Source organism: Catharus ustulatus, chromosome 4 (genome assembly GCF_009819885.2).
Source record: "Catharus ustulatus isolate bCatUst1 chromosome 4, bCatUst1.pri.v2, whole genome shotgun sequence".
In the NCBI taxonomy this organism is placed as follows: domain Eukaryota; kingdom Metazoa; phylum Chordata; class Aves; order Passeriformes; family Turdidae; genus Catharus; species Catharus ustulatus.
In genome coordinates, this window is record NC_046224.1 from 20,741,450 (window position 1) to 20,762,619 (window position 21,170).

At 36.7% G+C, this 21,170-nt stretch overlaps 1 protein-coding gene across 4 annotated transcripts in view; it reads left to right on the forward strand.

The window, feature by feature from the left end:
* The window catches only part of CNOT4 (CCR4-NOT transcription complex subunit 4), a 76,449-nt gene that overhangs the window by 45,597 nt on the left and 9,682 nt on the right, over positions 1–21,170 (forward strand). For 2 of the 4 annotated variants that reach the window (XM_033058387.2, XM_033058389.2), the window contains exons 7-11: positions 4,150–4,274; positions 8,204–8,359; positions 10,986–11,043; positions 11,508–11,757; positions 13,594–14,091. In XM_033058387.2, coding sequence (XP_032914278.1) covers positions 4,150–4,274; positions 8,204–8,359; positions 10,986–11,043; positions 11,508–11,757; positions 13,594–14,091 — 1,087 coding nt within the window. The remainder of the gene's footprint in view (positions 1–4,149; positions 4,275–8,203; positions 8,360–10,985; positions 11,044–11,507; positions 11,758–13,593; positions 14,092–21,170) is intronic. The other 2 variants (XM_033058388.2, XM_033058390.2) reach the window with 1 other exon arrangement.

Genomic DNA, 21,170 nt, shown 5'->3' on the forward strand with positions numbered 1-21,170 from the left:
CTCTTGTGCTGTGTTCTGACCATGCTGTCTGAATCCTAATAATGCTTCTAACCTCTGGAGTGTTTAGAAACCATTTGCAAATAAAACATACAAATAATAATAGCATACAAAAAAAAGATGCTGAGATTTTATTTTTTTTTTTACTCTCTCAACATCAAAATGTTTGCCTAGGATAGGGAACCAAGTAAATGGATAGCTTTACTGTTTCAAATGCAGTGCATTTTCTGAGGTCTTTTGGTCTGCCTCTATCCTCCTACAATGAGGTATGGTAACACTTTTAAACTCAAGTATGCTAGCCTTGCATCCATGCTGTAATATTTGCATGTGGTCTGTCCCTGAAGCAAAGAGTCCCCACTCTTAGTGCCAGCACAGGTGTTGTTTTAGTAGAATTTTTTTAATGTTGTTAGGCTGATGTAAGCCAGAGAGTAAAGAAGAATGTCCATATCTATTAAATACTTTCCACAAATTATTTCTGAGAATTTCAGCAAATAATTGCAATAGAAGGAGAAATTCAAGGACAAGTTGCAAACCAGGCCAACTTCCCTGTTTGTTTCCCTGTATTTCTCCCACCACCTAGTTCTGTTACATACACATGTTTGAGGGTATGCTCCTGTCTAGTCTTTAGTTTTTTATAGACCTGTCAGCCATGAATTAATTTAATCCATTTTGAACGTGTCGATACTGCCAACCCTTTAGTCTTTTGTGGCAACAAGCCACAGAAATTCACTAGCTGTTTTGTAAAGTGCTTTCTTTTGCCTGTGTTAAACTGCTAACTATTTAGTTTTGTCAAGTGTCTCTTAATCTTAGCTTTGTGTAGTGCTTGCTGAAAGCAAAACCCCTTATTCACCTTATTCATAGCCTTTGTGATGTGGCAAAACTTGATTTAGTCTCTCCCAACTTTCGTTCCACATCATAGTTTCTGGTCTTTTAAACTTGTTTTTAAAGCAGTTGCTCCATTTCTGTGGTATTTGGTGCCCTTCTTTATATTTTCTATCTGTGTCCTCCTTGAGATGCAGAGCTCAGACACATGATGTGGGGGAAGCCAAGTTTAATTTATGAGTTCTCAGTGTCGTGTGATATGTGCTTTTTTTCATTTTATTTTAGTTTCTTTGAAGTGACCTTCTTAGTGATGCCCGGCACATTTTTTATGGCTAGTGCATAATCAACCAACAGTTTCAGAGATCTGGTGGCAGTAACCTCAGCATCTTGATTCTGAGCTGTAACAGCCAGTTCACAGATCAGGAGTTGGTTACTATGGTCTAGATGTTTTCCCCTTCTTATGTCATCTGACATGTCCTCAGTGAAGCTTATTTGCCATCTCCATTTGCTTGTTTGCTGATTTCTCTGGGATTCCTTTGGAGCTCCTCATTGCCAACGTGGCAGTTTATTACCCCAAAAAAGCTTGATATTGTCAGTAAAGAACTTGTTTTTCAGTCTTTTTCTCATGCATGCCGATGATATTGCATAGAACTGATGCCAGTCATTAGTCCTCATTGCTTCTGCACCATGAGAGTTATACTTTGAACCACCTTCAATTCACACTCTCTTCCATGGCAAGTTAAGAAATAACTCGTGTGAAACCTTGTCAAAGACTTGTTTTAAAGTTTTGTGGAACCTCTTTATTTATGCTTACTGACTGTGAAGAATTCATGTTAGTGAAGCAGGGTTTTCCTTTATGAAAGATATTCAGATTCAATCCTAGTGGCTTGGGTTTATCCATAACTTCTATTTTTAAAATTATTGTTACCATTGTTATTATGACCTTGTAATCTTTGCAAGGGTGGAGGTTTACTTAGCAGCCTGTAGTTCACAGAATCTTTTCTGCAACCTTTCTTGTAGAAGTCAGTGGCAAACTGTCAGTCCTCTGGTTTGACTAGTAGTTAAAATTGATAGGCTACGTACCTTGGTCAGAATGTAATTTTCATGTATGAGTTTTTTCAGAAGTCATGAGTGGATTTTACATCATCTTGGTGACTTACATGTATCTTCCTTCCCTGTTCCATATTATATTACTTGAACTTTTATTGAATTTCATATTGTTTTCTTAAAAGTAGCTGGAAATTACACACCTCTCAAATATGCTGTTCTTTTGGTGTGCCAGCTTTCCTGCATTTGGGTTAGTGTCCGTGAGTTTCCAGGTCCGTTTAATGAGATTGAATGTTCATTGTTGCAGACTTTGACTCTGCATTTTAAAAAAAATTGTCAATGGATGAATTTGTATTCTAGGTTAAATAATTAATAGATCTAAATATTGTGGCAAAATAAAAAGAATTGGTAGAATTCCAGGAAGTCTTGGAAAGTGAAGTTGTGAATTTTAGGTGGGTTGGAGATGCCAAGTTCAGTTTCTGGGTTGTCTGTTATAAATAAAACACAATTACTGCAAGCTCCTATACAGGATTTTAATCTTGTTTCTTTCTTGCATTTATGTGGCAAGTAAATGAACTTTAGACTGGCCTCTGCTGTACCTGGCTGTGGTATTCAGTCTTTAGTCACTAAAGCAAGATGAGAGATCCAGAGAGGCTGCTTCTTATTCAGCTGCTTAACTTTTGCAAATCGTTAATTGTGCAAAACTGTGCATCATCCTAGTTGCTACAGTCATACCATTTCCAGGGTGCAGAATATTTCAAGGGTAACATTTAGGTGAGCCATACTGTAGAACCACACTTTTTTCCTACTATAGGTAACAACTTGGGTATAGACACTGACAAAGTGGGTAAGATATTGCCTGCAGCAGATGTTTCAGTCCTTCTTGAGAGGTGTGTAAGTTGACTATGTTAAGGACATGTTCAGAATCCAACAGTAATGGAGAATTAAGTAGCAAAAGTATGGAGGCATTGATAGGTTTGACCTGAAGTATCCAATGAGCTAGGCAGTTGACCTTTTACAGGTACCCATAAGGGCAATGTAGTTTATCAGCAGTAGTATTTTTTTGTATTTTGTCTATTCATGCTTATTTTTTAAAAAAAAATCAAGTTATATTTTTCTTTTACGTTGTAAAATTTTTCTAGGGGTATATCCCCATTGCAAAAATTCCATTCTTGTTCCAACAAAATGTTAGGAATTAATGTATATATAAAATTTAACTTTTTTTCACAAGTGGTGTGAGTGCTTTTAAATCTATACTGAAGATGTGATAGATAGTAACTTCAGTGTTTCAGTCTTAAGATTGAGAAGACTTGACCAAAAATTTTATCAGTTGTTTCCTTAGCTAGAGAACATCTTCTAGTATCTGGAAACTGTAGAGAAAACCTATTGACAACTTCAAATTCACTGTTTTATTTTGTATCTCAATTCAACTCATAACAATACTTAACTTGCAAGTAGTAATTCTTAGGTTGGAGTGTCATAACAACCTACAAAAACTATGAATGCTAGTCTTAAATTTCAGATATTACTTTAAATGTTGGGGGTAGGAGTAGATCTTGCTGTTTTGTTTTATATATTAAGCCACAGAATGTTACCTGCAATCTAGACTGAAAAATACTCTCTTCACTTGCCAGATTCTAGTACTCTGGAGTTGGATTGGATCTCCACAAAATCTGAAAGCAAGAAGTTTTCTCAGTTGATTCAATTAGCTGAAAGAATATTTCAATTTTTCAGTTGTTAAAAAGTGATTTATCAGTTATTGCTTAGAATATAGGGCTTGTCATGTCATACACCTCAGCTGTTTTATTAAGCCAATATAAAGTTACTTTCATTTTGGAATATTTTTTTTTTTAAAGGAATTCTTTGTTCTTTCCCATCTTCTGAAAAGCTTAGTATGGTTGAAATATAAAATGCAGACTGCCTTGGAGATGTCACTGTTGGTGATTTCTATGGTGTATTTGTGAAACTCTTGATTAGAACTGAGGAGCAAGTCCTAGTAAGGTTGTAGGTGCTTTTCTGCTTTAGAAGTCTCAAAAAATTATAAATAGGTAGGTACATCAAGTGATTTCTAGGCAAGTTTCTCAACAACCATTGGGATCACATCTGTGCTGAGAGTGAGAAGCACTGTTTTGAGTGTGACAGGAGTGACCTGATAAGTTGTAAAGACTAAATTACTAAGCTTTGGGACATATATATATGGGCATATTGTATATATATAAAATTATAACCATAAATGTTTATATTAAACCAGTATTCATTCATTGGGAGTTTCTCTTTCCTTAGGCGGGTAAGCACCAGGAATATGAACAGAAACTACTGCAAGAATTATACAAATTAAACCCCAACTTTCTCCAGTTATCTACGGGTACAGTTGACAAGAACAAGAACAAAGTGACAGCACTGCAGAGGTACGATGCGTAAGTAGTGATGCTGGACTGCCTGGTTATTCTTTCTGGCTATTCCAAAGAAAACTTTTATTCCTGTTTGATGCCCCAACTTGCCTGCTGGTTTTAGCACGTATTATAAGATAGAAGAGGTTTTCTGTGTGGAGAGGTGCATTGTTTAGGAGCAATGTTCTCTAATATAATGCTCTCTCTGAAGCCAATCCACGCTCTTCCTCCTTGCTCTCTCCTATACCAGACAGGAGAGGAGAATTGGTGGCACAGAAGGTAAAGATCAGAATAATTTACTGGAAAGAGCAGTGAGATAAGAAAAGAAGTAGTAATAGCAGTAATAAAAATGGCAGAGGGCACAAGAGTCAAATGGTTCACAAGCGATTGCTCGCTACATGGAAGCCCCCACAGTACTGACCACTTTCTCTACTAGGCTATGCTGACCCATAAGAGAGCTCTTACCCAGTTCCCAGAAAATGATTTAAAGTGGTATAGAATTGATGCCTCCTTGTCCTAGCCATGCCTTCCTGGCTACTGCAAAAATTAACCCTATCCTGCCACTTTGTTCTAAAATAATGTGTGTCTTAGGAAAGAAATGTGTTTCTGCATTTGGATCAATACTTCAGAGTAAGATATTCTGAAAGATGTTTTATTTTATATTTGGAAAGCCAGATGTATTTGTTAAAGGCCAGATGTCTACTTTCTTTGTGTTGTTTATTATGAATGCAGTCTGTACTTTTGTATCTGAGATACCTTATAGCTTTGATATGTTTTTTTAACATCATGATTTATAGTGCAGTCCATATATCTATTATGTTGCAATTGCAGATACCACTTATTTATTATGGCTTGCTAAAATAATGGTCTGTTGAAGTGGTTTGTTCAGTAAGTTGTGAAAAGATTTTTCCATGTGAGTATATAGTCACACAAAGATAAATGAAAGTGTGAGGTTACCAGTCCTTAATTATTCAAATGTCTTATTTAAGATAAAGAAATAAAAACTGTTGACAATTTCTTCTATTCCTTTTTGTTGGAATTTGATAAAAGAGGTGGGCAGAATGGAATGTGAAAGATTGCACTTCATATGTACCTTGGCCTTGTATTAAGGATTTGTGTTGTGTGCCAGTTCATGCACTAATGAATTTTTCAGACAGTAGTTTGCCAGTGGCAGCATTGCTGCACAACTGTGTAAGCAAGAAAGTGGGTACTGTATCTAAAATACTATGAATGGATCTTCAGTAATCAGAATACAATTGAGAACTGGTATTCCAGCTGGTGTACTGGGTCTATTTTCTTAAATTTCTGGAGGCAGTTTCATATGCACTTGGACTGCAAGTGGTCAGGACTTCCAGAGGGATCTTTTTTCTTAAGGACAGAGCTTCTTGTTTCTTAGGCACTGGTTCAATATTGACTTCAAAGGTGAAGTGCAGCAAGCAAAACAAATACACCACTACTTGAATTTGGGTATTGGTTATTTATCTGAACTAATTTTAATTTGAAACCTAATTAGAGCCCAGCAAAACAAATTATAGCAGTACAGGAAGAATGCACTATCTGAAACTGCAGCAAACTTTTAAGCCTTTAGGAAGCAATTAGGAGTTGGAACTTGGCCAGTCTGTGGTGCAAACATTTAACACTTACAGAAAAAATGGCATGTTACTCTAAAGGCAGCAAATGGTGATTTCTGGAGGTAATCTCTCTGGTCAGTTGAACAGCATAATCACAGCTCAGACTGTTCATTGCTAATGCCTACGTACCACCTTTAGGGTTGCAAAGTGAATTTCTTACAGCTGGGATTTTGGTATGTTTGGTCAAGACCCATCTCATCAGTAAAAAATGTAGCTTTTGCACTGATGAATGCACATTGTTCTTTCACTGTTTCTATCCAATTGCTTTCTGTGTCGGATTGTTTATGTAGGATTAATTGATATGATATTTATATTTCTAGCAGTTTATTGCAGCCTCTGACAACTCTGAAGTGGTTCTTGTCTTTCTGGGGTGCAGAATTTGGTTCTTAATGGAATGGAACAGAAGTTGAGTTGAAAGTAGTAGATGTTTAATTAAAAATACCCAGTAGAAGAAAAGAGTTTGTTAAACTCTGATAATTGTTTTTCTACATTTGTTTTAATTTTAAAGGTCCTACCTGCAGATCTTTTCTTCCTGCTGAAGACAACTGTTAAAAATCTCTTAGGGCCACTTGTCTCTTAGTATGGGTAGTCATGGTGACTGTGTTCTCTTAAAATTGGAGATATATTCCACATTTAATACAGATCAAGCTTTTTTTTTTTTCTTGATAACATTTTTGAAGAACTGAAAAGATTATTTTCTTACACTACAAGAAGAACCAAGCACATGCTGGTCTTTTAGAGAGCAGCCCTTCAGAGACATACAGCCTGAACTTAACTACAACCAAAAAAACCCCACACCTCAAAACATAAGCCAATTTGTTTCTCTTTCCCTTTCTCCTTGGATGCAAAACTGACTTTTAACTGGCATTTTAAAGTTAGTTTTAGTATAGAGGTGGCTTTGTACTGTAGTGAATATAAATTTGGATATTTAAAATAAATCTGTTAATGGATTGACAATTTTAGTATGTCTAGATTTCAGTTCATTTTTGTACAAGTGAGGCTATTAAATGGCAGGTGTTCTGCTGCTGTCTCTTCATTCCCTGATGTTTTGTATCTGATCAACTCACTAGCTCTAACTTAGTCCAAGTGTGTGCAAAGCCAAGATGAGATCTGTAAATTAGTCAAGGTACTTGTCTGTGTATGTATTGTGTAGGTAGTTAAGAAAAGATGGATACAGACTAGTAAGTCTTAAAATATTGAGATTTGAGGGGAGCTACTATTACTAATTTTATGTTAATAGAAGTAGGAAACGTTTGTGTTGCTATAAATAGTTACTGAAATTTCCAGATTCTGACTGTGAAATTAGTAAATTGACCTAAAGATGTAGAGTAAATATTGGACCATGTAATAGGAATATACTAATTAGGGAAACATCAGGAGGGACATAGATGTTAACAACTTTTTGGTGAAGGCTACTTCCTTATGAAGATAGGACTTGGTTACGAAAACCAGCTCCTGTAGAAGCAAATGAAAAGCTACAGGTAGTGTAGAAGAACTTGAGAACACGACAGCAGATCTTTTATAATAAGATGGCAGGGTTAGCAGGTACTTTATTTGAATCCATTTGGTTATAGTCTGTATTCCATTTTGCTTAAATCTGTCAAGAATGTAGGTATTTACAGTGAAGACTTGGGCTTTGAGTCCTCTCTTGAACTTTTTTCAGTTCGAATGTGCACTCTAAAATGAAATTTAGTATTACTTTATAGAAGGGAGGTAATTATGGCTTTAAACTACAAGTGAAGGGAGCAGTAACTTGAACAGTGTGTTTGTCTGTCTGGCCTCATGGTCTGTTAGTAAAGCTGTGGACTCCTGTGTAGGTGTAAAACACAAAACTTCATCTGTTGTGGCCAGGCTTGATAGAACCTGGAATATAAAACATTTATTAAAAAAAGAATGACTTAGCTCATGATTTACAGTACTTAAAAATAGTTATGGGCTAAAGCAAGTAATCCTAAATGAGTTATGCTGATGTCTGGACACTTGAACTATTGATGGCATTTTTCATTTTTATTTACATTTTTTTCCTCTCCCTCAAATGGGCAAGTTTGGACTTGAGGATTGGCAAAGCAACTATCTATTCAGGAAAGAAGGCAGAATTCCCTCTGGTTTTCTTTCTACCCTACCTGTGCCATTAATTATTTTTTCAAGTCATCACCGTTTAAAATCTGAAAAATAATGTCCAGATAAATATATTCTTATGGATTGTCTGGCACAAGGATTTATTTCCCCAGTGTTTACAATTTTTAAAACACTTTCTTCATAACTTGAACTCTTCTATTTTTACTTTTATTTTATTTTACTCTTGCCTTTTTCCAGACCCAACAGTAATAACAAAGATGCCTGGCCATCATTACAGAGTTCAAGTAAATCAGCCAACGGTTTAACAATGGAACACAGGAAAACGCCTCCTATATTAGAAAATGGCACAGACCCAGAACACATGACTCCAGATGGTGCAGACTCAGATTTCGGGTAATTGTGCTGCCTTTTATACTTCAGATAGCTTGCTTTCTCTCTCACTCGTTGGTGTGGAGGGAATTATTCTTCAGTCTCTCTGGTTCGAGAACTAGATACAAATCCTGATCAGGTCACAGAAAGCTGGGCTTAGTGCAGCCCATGTTAAAAGGACTGATTGGCAGACTGCAGGAGAATCCTAACATGAAATCAGTGACAGTACAGGTAATGGCTATGGGGAACAGAATAACCAGGGGATCAACAGCTTCTACAGCTGCACAGTCCCAGTCACAGCTGAACCCTTCCTTTTTTTCTATACAGAAGCTTCCACAAAAGTAACATGCTACTTGCTGTACATCAGGAGGCTTGTCACTTGGAAAAGCTTCAATAGAAGGAAGTTGAATGTTAGGGCTAAAGTGTCTGTCATTTCCTTCCAGTGACGTGTTCCAGAAACACAGCACAGAGGAAGGGGTTCCCCGATTACCACTCAGAGGGACAACAGGCCAGCAGATTCAACTGAGGCTTCTTTGTGTAGAGGAAATAATTCATATACTTACAATAATCTCTTATTGCCAGCCAACGTTTTTTCTTTTTTGATGCTCTTCTTGATTAGAACTGGTGTCCTCTTCCACCTTATGCATCACTTGCAGTTGTAATCTCAGTCTCTAGTCATACAGATTTGGTCTTTATGGACCCCTTTATTACCCTTTAGGTAATAAATATCAGGCTCATTCAGAGGTTGGATGGGAAAAAAAACAAGGTAAACCCTAATTCTTCAAGCAGTGGTGCTGGTGATTAGGTAGACAATCTTAATTTCAAATCAATGTTGAACCAATGCATTAAAATGGAGAGTGTTGTTGAAAGTGGTACCTTCTTGTTGGGCTAAATAGCAGTGCCATTGAGGAGCGATCAGAGGAGCCTGTGAATTGCATCTCAGTAGTGATGTGCAATTCTTTTTTTTCCTGAAAAGAATGTATTTAATGTAAATAAAAATATTGTAGTCAATAGATAATAAACCTTACTCATTCCTGAGGGCTGGAAATCTGTCTTGCAAATAAAGGCTCTTTAGGCAGGTTCAAGTATAATAAATATTTTCATCATTTAGATTGTCAGTAAAAGTTGTCTTACTCATAGCTTTTTAAACTGCAGTATTGTGACTGTTAGCTCTGTAGGAAGAGAATTTGACTGGAATGTAACTTCTTCAATCAGAATTGATTGTGTAATGAAGAGTCTGCACCAAGATTCCGTGATATAGGTATTTAGAAATTACTACTCAAAAGCAATGTGTTTCAAATGGAAGAGCTTTATTCATGCTGTTGGATCACTAACTGGAGAGTATTTATTAATCTTCACTGGAGTAACTGATTTTTCTCTTATAGTCATAAATATTTCAGCTTAATTTATCTGTTTGACATACTGACTCAATCAGTGCTCTTCTTTCACCAAAAATGTATTGATGATTACTTTTACACTTTTACACAGTTTCTTTCAGAATGGAGAAGGAATTCTGCTGGGTTTCAGTTAGTCATTTTGGTGTGAAGGGAAAAATTACAAGTGGAAGGAATCTAATGAATTGTTGACATTACTATATGGCTGTATGCAGTAATTAAACTTTCCAGCAACAAGGGCTGTTTGAAAGCAAGGTGTCTCTAGAATCTGAAGTCTGCGCCCAGTTGAAATAAGTTGTTATATATATTTTTCAACATCATGATTGTAAATTGACTTGTATCGCATTTTGGCCTCTTAGTGGAACTGAAATGTTCTTGCTTCTGATGCTTGTTTGTAGAATCTGTGTATTGGCCTGTGCAACCTGATTCTTGTGCATCTTTCCTCATGGGTAGATGAAAGAGTACCTTGAAGTTGCAAAGTAAATATTTTAGTATGAAATTCAATAATACAATTTCATTAGTGAGGTATTCAGCATGATTGAGGCAACTCACAGATGCCCATAAGAATCTTGAATCCTGAGATGTGCCATTTCAGCCAAGTCACAATAATTTGAGTGAATGGCTTTTTGAGGTGGTTTTCTGCTGTGTCTTATATTATCCTTATTTTTGGCAGTTTTTTATGCTACTTTTTTCCCCCTTCTGTCATCTCAAACCTCAGTTCTTTTAACTTGGGACTAATGTCTGCAAATTAAAATCTTAAAGGCTGGTGGGAAGATTAACTTACCATCGAGACTAAATCATTAAATTAATATTTTATCTCTCCCAGATTTATTTAGGATTTGTATGGAAACTGAAAACTTGTGTGTTTGGAAAATAGATCTTTTCTGGTTTCTTTACAGACGTATCATAGATGGAACTGACTGTTACAAAATACTTTCACAGCATAGAGTTCTGGGGTTTTGTATGGCACAGAGTTGCTATGAACATGGTCAAAACTTTTCTTTTGTTCCTTAAGGCACTCCGCAAGCAGAATTGGAGAGTGGTGAAAAGAAGTATTACCGTATATGACAAATGATTGGAATGCTTATGATTAAAAAAGCAGTTTCATTAAAAATAAGTGGACTTTTTTCCGTAATTCCTACTTCTTAATTTTTGTCTTTATTTTAAGGCTTTTCTTCCACTACAAAAACAAATGTTGATTTTTCCTGTTGAATACTTGAGTCTCTTACTGTCTTTTTCCCCTCCCACTTTTGCAGCCCTATCGATAAACCTTCAGATTCCCTCAGTATAGGAAATGGTGACAGCTCTCAGCAGGTAAGACACAAAGATAAGTGCTCTGAAAGTAACAAGTGGGTTTGAGGACTTAGTGCAACTTGCAGAGAGAAGCAAGTATTTTCTGAAGTGTATCATAATTGGGCATTGGAATGGGCTGTCCCAGGAGATGGTGGAGTCTCAGTCTCTGGGGCTGTTTAAGAAAAGACTGGATGTGGCACTTAGTGTCATGGTCTAGTTGATAAGGTGATGTTTAGTCATAGGTTGGACTCAGTGATTTCAGAGGTCTTTTTCCACTCTAGTTGATTCTGTGATAATTTTAAACAAAATTTTAAAATGTTATTCCTAAGTTGATTTTTTTTTTTTTGTTTGACCTTGTGCTGAGCTATGTATTAACAAACCTAATAGGGGCCAGAAGTTTGGAGGAAACTTTTCATCTGAGTTAGTGAAGAATATTTTATATGTAAACTCAAGTCCTAATTTCTCTGTTTCTCTCTTGCTTGTAGATAACAAACAGTGACACACCTTCACCACCACCTGGTTTAACAAAACCCAATCCAGTTATACCCATCAGTTCATCTAATCACAGTGCACGGTCTCCTTTTGAAGGGGCTGTAACAGAATCACAGTCACTCTTCTCTGACAACTTCCGGCATCCTAACCCCATCCCTAGTGGGCTTCCTCCATTCCCCAGCTCTCCACAGACTTCAAGTGATTGGCCCACAGCACCAGAACCACAGAGCCTCTTCACATCAGGTACATCCACAGGTTACATGGCTGGTATTGCTTACTTTTGCAGTTACTTAAAACCTGTACAGAGTTGTACAGAGCTTAAAACTCTGTAGAAACTAAAACTCTAGGACTTGTTCTGTACTGTGTTTTTCCTCCTTAGAAATGGTTAAAATTTGTCACTTAACTGCAGATGAATTGCACTGACCTAAAGGTTTCTTCTTAAAGAAACTTTGCAGAGTTTTCAAGCTGCATGGCTTAATTATCAGAGTGCCCGTTTTAGTTTTTCTTAGCAACATGCACAGGATGTGACATGTACACTTTAATACTTAGTGTTACAGTTTTTTATTGAGAGTGGGGAAAACACATGGTATCAGTATATATTGGTGTGATAATCTGTAATTCTGATATCAGAAGCTTTCTGTAGCATTCAGAATTTTCTCAGTATCTTCAATAATTATCTGAAGGTGTCTCATCTTTCTCTTTCTGAGGTGAAATTGTATAAATTCAGGCAAGCTATGTTTTAATTTCATCAACTGAAAGATACCTGTATTTTTTCAGGTACTCTTCTATGAAATACCTTGTCATATGCATGAAACATCGATTTAGTTGTAATTATATAGTCTTGGGAATGGTTAACAGTATTTAAGAGCTCACAAATTATAAGTTTGAGGGAACTGTTAGAAAACTAAATGAAACAGTATCAGTAAAAAATTGAATGTAAATAATGTTATTATATAGTTGATTTACTTAGTGATGAGTTATCTTTTGAGTTTTATCTTGCTCCTGGTTATATAATTGTTTGTAAACAATATTTATTGCCAAGGAAATTCCTTTCTGCTAAGACACTTCATGCACCAATTTTGTGAGGATTAAGTAGCAGTGAGAGCAATTTCCAGGTGGTAGAGATTATGTAAGGTGTATGGTTGCTGTTTAAATAAGAAAACAAAGGGACAAGTTCTTGTTGGTTTAGCAACTCTTTATCATCATGGATTTTAGAGTGAAAATAGAAGTGTCGATTTCTTCTTTGAGAGAATACTGAACCTTCTGCAAGTGGGAGACCAGATCCTTACCAGCAGAGGGAGTTAATGTTGTGATGCTACCCTGTACTTGGCAGCTTGCTTGACTACAATATTGAGGAAAAATGAGAAGATAGACCAGCATTCACTGAACCTGAATAATAAACTTCACTCAGTCATGAAAAAAAGTAGTAACTGAAAATGAAGACAAATTCTGATAACTGTCTCAAAATATTTAACACTATCATGTAATGCAGTTTATCATTGTGTCTCCTCAAGAATTTGGCTTGTTTCTCTTCATAATGGTAGACAGTTGGAGATTTTTTAATGGGTTTTGTTTGTCTTTGTTGCTTTTGGTTTTGTTTTTTGAACTACTGCTGAGGCTCTTTCTTTTGAGAGGAAAATCCTGCTTATCTTTATTGCACAGCATTAATAGTGAAAACAAAATATTGAACTGAATAACAACCTTATTTAGATTCTGCTTGTTCACACTTTCATGAAGTAATATGGGGTAAAGAAGGTTCTAAGCAAGTGGTCATGGGTCTCTTTCTACTTGGGACTATTCCTGAAAATACTTTGTAGAAAGGCTTTTCTGTAGTTCAAGAACAGAGCAATTATGCAGTAAAAATGTTGTTTGCTGCTTCTAGCACTTCACCTTTAGTAGAATTCTGACAGTTTGATCTGAAAATAGCATACTAAGATGATGATTGTGTCTTTGGGGAGCATGTAAAGTAGTATTATATGAAAGATAGAAGACCACAGTCAGATACACAGGTTGAAGTTCTTATATGGAAAAATGATTTCTAATTCTGGTTCTAAATCCTGTTCCTTTCTTCTCCAACAGAAACTATACCAGTGTCCTCCTCCACAGACTGGCAAGCAGCTTTTGGGTTTGGTTCCTCCAAACAGCAAGAGGACGACTTAGGGTTTGATCCCTTTGACATCACCCGCAAAGCCTTAGCAGACCTGATTGAGAAGGAACTGTCAGTCCAAGACCAACCTTCCCTTTCGCCCACATCTCTTCAGAACCCTACCCCACACACTACAACTGCCAAAGGGCCAGGTTCTGGATTCCTGCATCCTGCTGCACCCACAAATGCCAACTCTCTCAGTAGCACCTTTCCAGTCATGCCACAGAGGTTTCCACAGTTTCAACAGCATCGAGCAGTTTACAACTCCTTCAGTTTTCCAGGCCAAGCAGCTCGCTATCCTTGGATGGCCTTCCCACGCAATAGCATCATGCACTTGAACCACACAGCAAATCCCACCTCAAATAGTAATTTCTTGGACTTGAATCTCCCACCACAACACAGCACAGGTCTGGGAGGGATCCCTATATCAGGTAGGTGCATAGGGACAGCGGTAAATATGACTTAATTCATGCTCTCAGCTTCTCTGAATCAGAACAGGAAAAGGAAATAGCCAGCAACAAGCAGTAGACTTATCTCTTGACTGTCATACTACATTGTGAACAGAGGGAAGAATATTGTTTTAAATAGGTCCTTTGTATTAAAAAAAAAAAAGTAACTGGGTATTTAGCCTTGTAAATATTGAGCTTTATAAGGAAGGTGGAGTATTATGTGCCCGCTTAATTTTGTGCCAAAGCAGATTGGTATTTTGGTTCTTCAGTCTTGCCAGACTGGCTTTACTTAAAAATAGGCCCTGGAAGTGCATTGTGACTTTCATGTTGGCATGCAGGTGTTGACCAGAGTTCCTAAAGTCGTGCAAAAAATTGTAATGATGGTAATTTGCGCCAGATGTCTTGGCTGGGTTGTTCCCTCTTGTGCATAACCGAATGGCTGCACAATAAAACATTCAGTGTTGTTCGTTTCTGTACTTCAGACGGCCTTAATATTATGCTAATCTTCACTGAATGGATGCTTGCAATGTGTGTAAGAGGATTCATCCTGATTCTGAGGGTTGTGATGTTGGAGAAAAATAAAAGTGCAGTCAGACCAGTTTAGGCTGCCCTGAGTGGATTAATAGACTCTTGCATCAAACATTACAACTAAGGAGCTAATTGTAACAATAATTGTCTTGATTCACTTCTGGCGTTTGAAGTCCTTCCATATTTCCAATTTAGCTTATCCCAGATTGTTTTCTTGTAACAGAGGAAAAATTTGTATTACATGAATAATGAACTGCAGGTAGAAAGTCTCTGTTAGCTCTTTGTAGCCTTGAGGTGGAGAAAACTGCTCCTTGAGATGTTGCCAGCATTATTTTCTTTTCATGGGTTTTGCAAGTACTGGCTTTACTACAGGAAAGTGACCTAGGAAAAGTTAGTGGTTTTTTGATGCTCTAGTACAAGAACCAGTTTTGGCTGTTACTTTGCTGTACTTTGTCCTCTTTGAAGGCCTGTTGCAGCTACCATACTGCTGTAGGGTCTTTAGGCTGATTCAAATACAAACAAGGTCCCTACTACAAATGCCAGTGGTTCAGAATTCTTTATACTGGCAGCGGCAAAGTTTTAAGCCCGAAATGATAGTGGTTGCACAAAAAAAATAAATTGTTTCTGGCATGGAGTAACAAAGTACAGCTCCAACAAATCCACAGCTGCATTGTTGCTGTCTTTCCCCTAAGCTACGTAGAACTTTCAGAAAACCAACAAGACATCGCTTTTCAACTCTACCACTCAATTGTAAAAACTTCTACTTTGAGGGGTCGGTAACAAGACTATCTTACGGCCTGGGGGACCAGGAAAATCCTTTAATTTTCAAAAAGATCTGTTCATAGTACAGGTTGATTCTAGGTTTGCTGAAGTATTGCATTATTTTAATTTTAGTTAGCAGTTTGAAAGGGATGCTTTTTGTGTTTGTAGAAGACTTGTACATATTCTTTTCAACTTCTGAAGAGCAGGTTGTGTGGTACTGGTTGATGCACAGCCCAGGGCCTGTACTTCCCCCATATGTTTTAAGGTAACAGAATTGATACTTAAGTATGTCCTTTTTTTAAATGCAACTGCTACAACCGATTAATCTAAAAATATTTTTGGAAAATACCATGCAAAAACCAAAACAAACATCTGCTGTAGTAACCATGGAAAGTTCCTTTGCATTGGTTGTAATCTCTCCTTATTGAAAACATTGTTCATTGACTGGCTGACATTTAGATAGCAGTTGCTGGGTACAAGCCATTCTCAACTGATGTACGGCAGCTTTGATACCTCTTGAAAAAAGAGTAATTTGCACAAGGATGGATTACTCCTTTTTATTTTTCTGCTGCCAGAAATCAGCTGAAGTCTCAGTTTTGGTTTAGTTTTCTGGGTTATGGATTTGTATTTATTTATTTTAGTGCTCTAACTACTTCAGAAGTACAAATCATTTGAAAGTCAGGAGGTGACCCTTTTCTTAAAAATCTACATCTAGAGTACAGGTTTCTCAATGAATCCATTTTATATTCAGTTTGAAAAAATAATTTCCTGTTCTTTGTTTGCTTTTAATCTATCAGTAGCAAGTAATTACAGAATTTTCCTACTTTCCTCATGTAATTTACAGATACATCTGTCTGGTGGGGTTGGGGTTGTGTCTGAGTACAGAGAACTCACATCTATGAGACTTTTTTTATAGTGGTTTATAACAAACCCTAGCTCACCTGCTAGAAAGGCAGTGCATATCATAACAGCTGTTTAGCAGTATGGAACAGTTAACTGTAGTACACCTGAAGCTCCTTTTTCTTGTCTCTTGTTAGTCCATATTAGGGTGTTTTAGTAGATACTACCCACTTGGCTGGTTCAGATGTAACTGGAAAAGAAACCAAGGGCAGGTGAAACTTCACATTTTGTCTAGCAGAGACCCACTTACTGCTGTAAAAGCCGCATGTTTCTTAAGGCCTTGGATCACAGATTTTTACAGGATTATGAATTCCTAAAGTAGCTAATACTGGACCAGTTACTGGTTAAAAAAAAAGTGGGGTGAGAACAGGCACATTAGTCCGTGTCTGCCTGCTCTATGTAATCAACCCTTTCCAAGCTTTTTATTTATGTCAAAACAAGCAGATCTCATAACTTCTATAAATTCCTATCTTAGTATATTTTCTAGGCTTTCTAAATTTGAGTTGGTTTCACTAGGTGTATTTGTGGTATGGAAGCTTGTTATAAGAAAATGGTATCTTTTAAACTGCTGCTGTTTCTGCTTTAGGCATTATTATTCACATGAATTTTAAATGCTTGTGTGACACGTCAAATGTAATTTGCTGAAACTGCCTTTTGTTTATTTGAGAATCAGAGCTGTGCTGTATTCATAAGCTCACAGCTTCAGGCAGGGCTGTTCTGTGATGTGTACCCAATTAAAATGGAGAAACACAGGCACTACCTTCATTTATTTTTTTTTAAATTAAGCTCTCATTTAAAAATAATTTCTATGAGGCATTTGGTTACTTATTTCTCAGAGGAAGTAGCATTTATTAACTAATTCTGTGGTTTCCAGTGAAGTGACACAATGACACATGATTGACTTCATAGATTTATTATGCATGTACTTGAAATGTGTCATATTCATCAGGCATACATTTGTCCCCAACCCATATTTAAATGAACTTTTTGATTGATTGATTCCCAAAGTAATTTTTTTTTCTGCTCCCACTGTATCATTTTTCAAACTGTAGCAGATGTTTCATGTTGTCATTTTCAGGGACAATTTAAGCTTATTGCTTCTCTCTGGAGTGGGATTGATTAGGTGGTTTACTGTGAAATTATAAATGTGTAACTGTGCTTCAGGAGGAAAGTTCAGTGACTTCTTCGAGGACAGTGTGATTGTTGCTACAAGCAATCTTACCCTAGATTGTATGCAAGCTACCCTAAGAATATTGGCCAGCAGCTGTGCTTAGTTCTGCAGATAATGCCAAGGGAAAGATTGATTTACTGACAACAGTGTGGGTGGGTGTGTGCCTTTATTTTACTATAGTATAACAGGAAACTCTTTGTAATCTGATAGCTAGTACACTGTCATCTTTGCTACCCTACTGCCTGGTGGTGTGTTCAAAAATAATAGGTATAGTATGGGATCATAGAATAAGGTAGGATTCAGATTAACAGTGTGTTTTTGAGATGCTTACAAAATGAGATGTATGCATATTAATTTCAAAGTTGCTATATATAGTTTTATTTCTTGAATTTACTGAATGGTTGGTAGTCATTGATTTTGTTACATAGAAGTACAGTAACAAACTCACAAAGCTAAATGTATTAGGAAAAGTTGAAAATGGTTAGTCCACTTTCCCCATTAGTTCTGTGCAAGATGAAGTACTTGACATTTTGAAACACTGGCTATTACTTCATTTATTAATTCCATAATTACCCTGAATGTAAAACTTAATTGTAAGCTCTCTGTAGTCCATAATAATGAGGTAGTTCAAACTCTTCCAAGATTGCTCCTACACAATAATGTGTATATATTCTTCCCCAAAAAAATAATTGAAACCTCTGAGTTGGAAGGGACCCACAAGGATCATCAAGTTCAATTTCTGACTCTGCACAGGGAAACCTAAAAATTAAATCATACATCTCAAAGCATTGTCCAAATGCTTTTTGAATAGAGGCAATTTATGTATATCATACACATATTAAAAATCTAAATAGAGGAAAGAATCAAGTGGACACAGCATAAAGAATTAAGCCCTATTTAGGATGGTGAAAAAATGTTTTGTTCATTGTCTTTGAAGATAACCATTGTAAAGTTCATCAAGATATATTAACCATGCAGCTGACTGATACAGAAGCTGCTGTGGGATTCTGTGAGCTGTTCCTGATATTTCAAAACATGAGGGTTAAATGTAATAAGTCTGTGTAACAGAATATAATGAAGAATTAAAATTTCTTAAGATCAAAATCTCTTAAGATCTTTTCCTTTTGATGTTGTGGCTTATATCTGTTGAATATATGCATCCTTATTGGTACTATGTGTATTTAAAAATGAGACAGTTAATGGGTAGACAGCTCTATTAATTTTGGATGTCCCCTAGCAGTGTCTGTGGTAGTGGTGTTGCATTCCTTATCCAGACACAGATTAGCATGTGTGTTTTTGTCATGGCTGCATTGAGGTTTTTGTGAAGCAGTAGCTGGTAGCAGAGAGGACAAAGCAATGACAGCTTTATTGAGAAGGTCCAACATCTTCACACTTACTTTAAGTACTGAGTTCTTCCATTTCTGAGCAATTTATGGTGTTGCATCTTCTGCTGCTTTAAATTTTCTGGCCTCTATGTCCCTAGACATTGAACTTGTCTTGAACATCAAATCCCTTCTTGCCTGATGCTATCTTTTAGACAAGATTTTAGTAAAACAAGGGAAGATTCCTATGTATTGGCTGTGGTTATATTATTTAAAGACTATTTACAGCACAAAAGAGAATGAGCTATCAGAATAAGGGTTAACATATTTTCCCTTTCATACTAAGACTCCTTACTATTGACCTGCTATTTTCCCATAATGTAATTGCATTTCCATTTGAGACACGTTTTGTTATTTTGTCTTTGTCTTTTTGTCTTCTCTCCCTGGGTTGTTTCTCTTTTCTGAAAACAAACACACACCCCATGCCTTGTTTTATACAGTCTTGGAAGGAAACAACGAATTTGTGGCATAGCAGCTGACATTTTCCTATGGTCTCAGGATAATAATTTGATACAGGGTTTTGGGTGTGCTCTGTTACTGTGCCTTTTTAAAAGGGGATTTGGACCATGTGGTATGGCTGTTGAGGTCAGCATGCTGTAAAAATTCTACAAGTGCTGTGTAGAAAAGGCATTTAATCCCATATGCTAGCAATAAGAATGTGACTTAAACAGTGTTGCCTCACATCCCTTTATTTGGATGCCATAGTCAAACATTTTCCTATACTTTTCTTCTTGACCTGCCAGTATATGAAAGTTTTAATGCGTGTTTTAAGTATTGGTTTCCTTACTCTTAACAGTAAGAGAGACATTAGTCTATTAATTTTCTGTCCTAATCTTTTAAGGAAGACTGCTCACTTAGTGGTGTTCCTTGATATTTGGCTTTCCAACAGCAGCTGGGCAGAAAGCATGGCAGCTGAGTGTCATCTTTTCTGTGCCACCTGGTTAGATCTATGCCTGCCTGAAGTCTTTTTCTGGTTAGGGATAAAAACATCTTGGCTGATACAACTAATGGTTGTAGGTGCCACGTATGGCATTTCCAAAGGCTTCTGTCTTTTCCGGAGTGCAGAGCAACTGCTCTCAGAAGTGGATGTGTTGCCACTCCTCATTTGAAACTGCTTTGAAATTGTAAAATGAAAAGTACCTTCTGTAAACAACCCTCTGCTCTTTCCATTCTTGCTTCTACCTGTGCTTATATATCCTGGTTTCCTCAACAGAGATGGCTTAGTACTGCCTTTGCCATTGAACATTTTGTTCTTCTCACCAATCCTTTTGCTCAGAGCACCCCACTTTTTCCATGAAGGTTCTTAGTCCTCCATCCTTCCTCTTTAGGAGATGCTTTGTGTCTGTGTATATCCCTACCTTGAAATTCATTCTGCTTTTATTTCCCATCATAACTGATTTTCTGTTTCACTGAAGTAGTGTTCAGCACAGTATGGAATTCATCTATTTTGAAAATAAACTTTTGGCTTGCTCATTTGTTTCTTTGGAGGAGTTTAGTTTTTATGCATCCAGGTTTAAACTAAACTAAATTAAATGGAAGTGGGATTTCAGATTAATTTCCAGAATATTAAATCAGTGTCAAGATTGAAATCTGCTGTGGATATTCCTTTTCATAGCTCTAGTGTCCTGTCCCTTAACTTCTATACACTTGCTGCATTTACTACAAGGGCCTGGCTTTCTTGGTGTAATTTTGTCATGATCTCTGATAGAACTTCATCCACAGCACCTGTCCTTTAAGTCCTGCTATTTCTCCATCTGTTTCAAAATCTCATCTTGCACACCCACCCTTCCTTCCAGTGCCTTTTCAGTGCTAATACTGCAACTGTTTTCTGAATACTGTTGAATTTTTTTCCTATTATTATATAGGTGATACTGTTTCAAATAAGGCTTGATACATAAGTGTCTGTCTTCATCTCTCTAGCTTGGTTTTACACTTGTACAGTTTGTTTTTTGGTTTTTTTTAAATCTTTGCAAGATTTTTAGGCATGACAGTGAAAGACAGGCATCCTGCTTTTTTGGGTAGCAAGATGCCTATTTTTAAATGTGTAATTTTATTTCGGCAGAAAAATATGTATGTGACAAAGGAAAAAGTGGGAAAAAAAATCCTTCAATGTGGCTGTAATGTATCAAAGGAGTGACTAATCACATTAACTCTACTACATTTGAAATAAACATGGGGTTGGCTGAAATAGGTGGCCTGAGTAGCTGACCCAGTCTGCATTCTGGAGTATTAGTCCTGACAGCTTTTTTGATAACTTTCCATAAACCGGGAGAAACAAGCAGACAGAAGGTTGTTCACATCAAATTTCATTGACTCGT